This window comes from Triticum aestivum, chromosome 7D (genome assembly GCF_018294505.1).
Source record: "Triticum aestivum cultivar Chinese Spring chromosome 7D, IWGSC CS RefSeq v2.1, whole genome shotgun sequence".
NCBI lineage: Eukaryota > Viridiplantae > Streptophyta > Magnoliopsida > Poales > Poaceae > Triticum > Triticum aestivum.
Genome location: NC_057814.1, coordinates 514,569,267 through 514,572,390, shown reverse-complemented (window position 1 = coordinate 514,572,390; position 3,124 = coordinate 514,569,267). Strand labels below are relative to the sequence as shown.

Here is a 3,124-nt window from a genome sequence, read left to right as displayed (position 1 = left end):
TGCAGAAATTTATATATAGCTAATAAAAACAGAAGTCCTTAATAAGCATAGTACAAAGATACAAGCATCAAACTAACATGCAGCCACACACTTATTGTGTAATCATCAAGGCAATCTATGACTTAACATGGAAAAGCTACAGACAGAAAAAAGTTATGCTTTAGTATTCCACTACACAAAGCAAAAGCTACAGCGGCCTATCTAGCTATAGCCATACAGTTTCTCCGCCTTGATTGTTTCTTTGCAATACACAAGCAATTCGTATATGATTAGTTAGCGCCCATGGCCATGGCAGAACAGTGTTGTTTGTTGGTACTACTCCATCTCCCTCCCTCTCTCTATCTCTAACCCTTTCTCTCTCTAGGTGGGGGCACGGCATGCATGTCGCTAGCGCAAAGCGTATGCAGTGGAAGCTTGGCTTGGCGCCATCTAAGCTAGCCTCTTCTTCTCTCTGATCTAGTATCTCTTTACTTGGGTTTGTTTGGTACATGGTACATACATGTGCGTTAGTTCAATCATTATGAAATTTGTTTATTCAATTTTTTATGAGATTGGAGATAGTACATCTGATCGCATATTTGTTCTGTCTTTTACTTGACTGTGGGGAGAAATACTGACATGTATCTCACCTCCTATAGGAAAATACCGAGCTAATGTTTTTTCTTTAAAATATGAAGGGTGTGAACTATGAACCAATCCAGCATATAGTAATCTATTTCTACAAACCAAATGGATCTAGCAGAAATTTTCCTATAGGAATCCTATCATATAGAATTCCTACAAAATTACTATGAACAAAAGATGACCGAGTTGCATGCACTAGAGGCGAAGTTGCATGCATCGATGCAAGGTATGGCGAATGCAATGTGTGGCGCTGGCAGCTCAACACTGTGATGTTCCTATTTTGGTCGAGTCGGAATCCTTGGAAGCATTGACGGCCCTAACAGGTGACAGCTTGTCCCGCAAAAGAAAAAGATTAAGCACAAGCAAAATAGAGTAGTAGATTGGTTGGCTTTGTATAGTCGTACAAAGAGTATGGCTAGATCGCAGACCACCGTGTATAGAGGAACTCTTGCCTCTCGATTGTAATCCTATTCATATGGAATAAAACTCGAGGTAAAAAAATGACCTAATCATAGGGTAACTGTTTCGATATACTGTCACTGATTTTCTTGCTGGCATATGCTACTGCATGCGGGGTGACATAAATTTTCGTCTGTGGTCAATTAAAGTATTGCAGGGGATATTTGGTTCCCATACTTCCACGGTAATAATAGGGGAAGGAGAGAATTCAAGCTTCCAAGTCCCAAGGTTTATTTATGAATGAATCACCATTGACTGACTACAGACATCCTAGCATGCAGCACCAGAATGAGTAGTATCCACACTCCTCTTCTTCCCCTTCCAAACCTTTTGCTTTTGTTCATATACGCACCACCAAAACTTTTCCCCTCTCTCTATGCTGTCAGCCAGGTGATCCTCATCCCCCTCCCTCCCCCCGTCCCTCTCTCTCTCTAGTGAACTTCCCTTTCGTCCTCTACAGCCTCATTTACACCTTTAGGGCTACTACACGCACACACAACACCTTTATCTCCGTCTCTCTCATCACTCTCTCTCCCTCTCTTCTTCTTCTTCTCTTGGTGATCCATACCGAAGCCTCTCTCTCTCTCTATTTATATTAGCTGCCATTTCTCATCCACACCCTGTCTCTCCTATCTCCAGCTCCACCGTACCACCAGTCGATCCATCCATGGGGGATCCCTACACCAATTTCTTGAGGGGCTACAGCCTCCGCTACTCCAACGCAGCGGCTTCTTCCTCCTCCCCCTTCCCCAGCTACACCTCCTGCCTCCACCACCCACCTCCCTCCTCCCCTCCGATCAGGGAAGCCCTCCCCCTCCTCAGCCTCACGCCCTCCTCCTCAACCTACCACAACCCCCATCAACACAACGATCAAGAAGATCACAAGGTCATAACCACCGCCTCCTGCAGCAGCCAGGCAGAAGCTGCCGATCAGGCAGCCGGGGAGGTCACCGTTGCCCTGCACATCGGCCTACCCAGCCCCGGCCCCTCTGATGCAGCAGCCAGCAGCGGCGACCACCGCCAAGAAGCAGCGGCGGCGGGAGGAGTGGCTGCTGAGGAGAGAAGCCAGCAGCAGCAGGAAGAAGGGCAGGAGGAAGGGGAAGGAGAGGAGGAGGATGGCAACACGATGGCGCTTGGGGTGGGGTGCGCGTCCCTGGGGATAGGGAGGCTCACAAAGGGGCAGTACTGGATCCCCACCCCGTCCCAGATCCTCATTGGTCCCACGCAGTTTTCCTGCCCCGTCTGCTACAAGACCTTCAACAGATACAACAACATGCAGGTGAGGGGATCCTTCTTCGAATTGCCTTGTGCATGCATCGGATTTCAATTTTTGGTTCTGATCCTGTCTGGTCTTGATAGGAGGTTTTTAGTTGATTTTGCTTTGGATGTTTGTGTTGTGAACTTCTTTTTATCTTTCCTGTGCGTGAATTGGAGCAGTGCATGCATCTTTGGCTTCCTTTGTCCTGTGCAAGGTGCAGCGGCGGTGGATCTAGGAGCAACTGCCGCTGCTTCTTGTACCACCCCTCTCTCTCTCCCTCTCTCTCTCTCTTTCTCTCGCTGACGTATCTTTGTTGATTTGACTGAACCGGGAGGGAAGTAGAGAGAGGCCATGCACTCTGTCTGCCGTATCTCGTTGATTTGACTGAACCGGGAGGGTAGTGGGAACTGGGAAGAGGGAAGAGAGAGGGCATGCAGTAATGGCTCTGGGACGGCCATTGACATGGAGAACTCTGAGCTCCTATGCTGGCTACTGGCCAGTACTAGAACTGACCGATCTTGGAGTTTGCGCTTGTTTTGCCTTTTCAATTCGCAGCGGGCTGGACGCGCAGCGCAGAGAGAGAAAAGGAGAGAGATCTGGGAAGAAAGATCTAGCAGAAAGGCATCTTTATCTTTCCCTGATCAGTTCCTTCAAGGTTACACAGATCGGTGTGCGTCTCAAGCCAACGCCGGCCACAGACGACTCCTCCTCTCTCTCCTTCTCTGCAACAAACCCCACCACGAGCAGTACTGCCCTTCAGTCTCGCACAGTCCATTGCTCAAC

At 48.3% G+C, this 3,124-nt stretch overlaps 1 protein-coding gene across 1 annotated transcript in view; it reads left to right on the top strand.

Annotated features, from left to right (window-relative positions):
* Positions 1 to 1,498: 1,498 nt before the first annotated feature.
* The window catches only part of LOC123169425 (zinc finger protein WIP2), a 3,064-nt gene continuing 1,438 nt past the window's right edge, over positions 1,499 to 3,124 (top strand). The window contains exon 1 of the mRNA XM_044587300.1: positions 1,499 to 2,362. Within this exon, the coding sequence (XP_044443235.1) occupies positions 1,751 to 2,362 (612 nt within the window). The 5' untranslated portion in view covers positions 1,499 to 1,750. The remainder of the gene's footprint in view (positions 2,363 to 3,124) is intronic.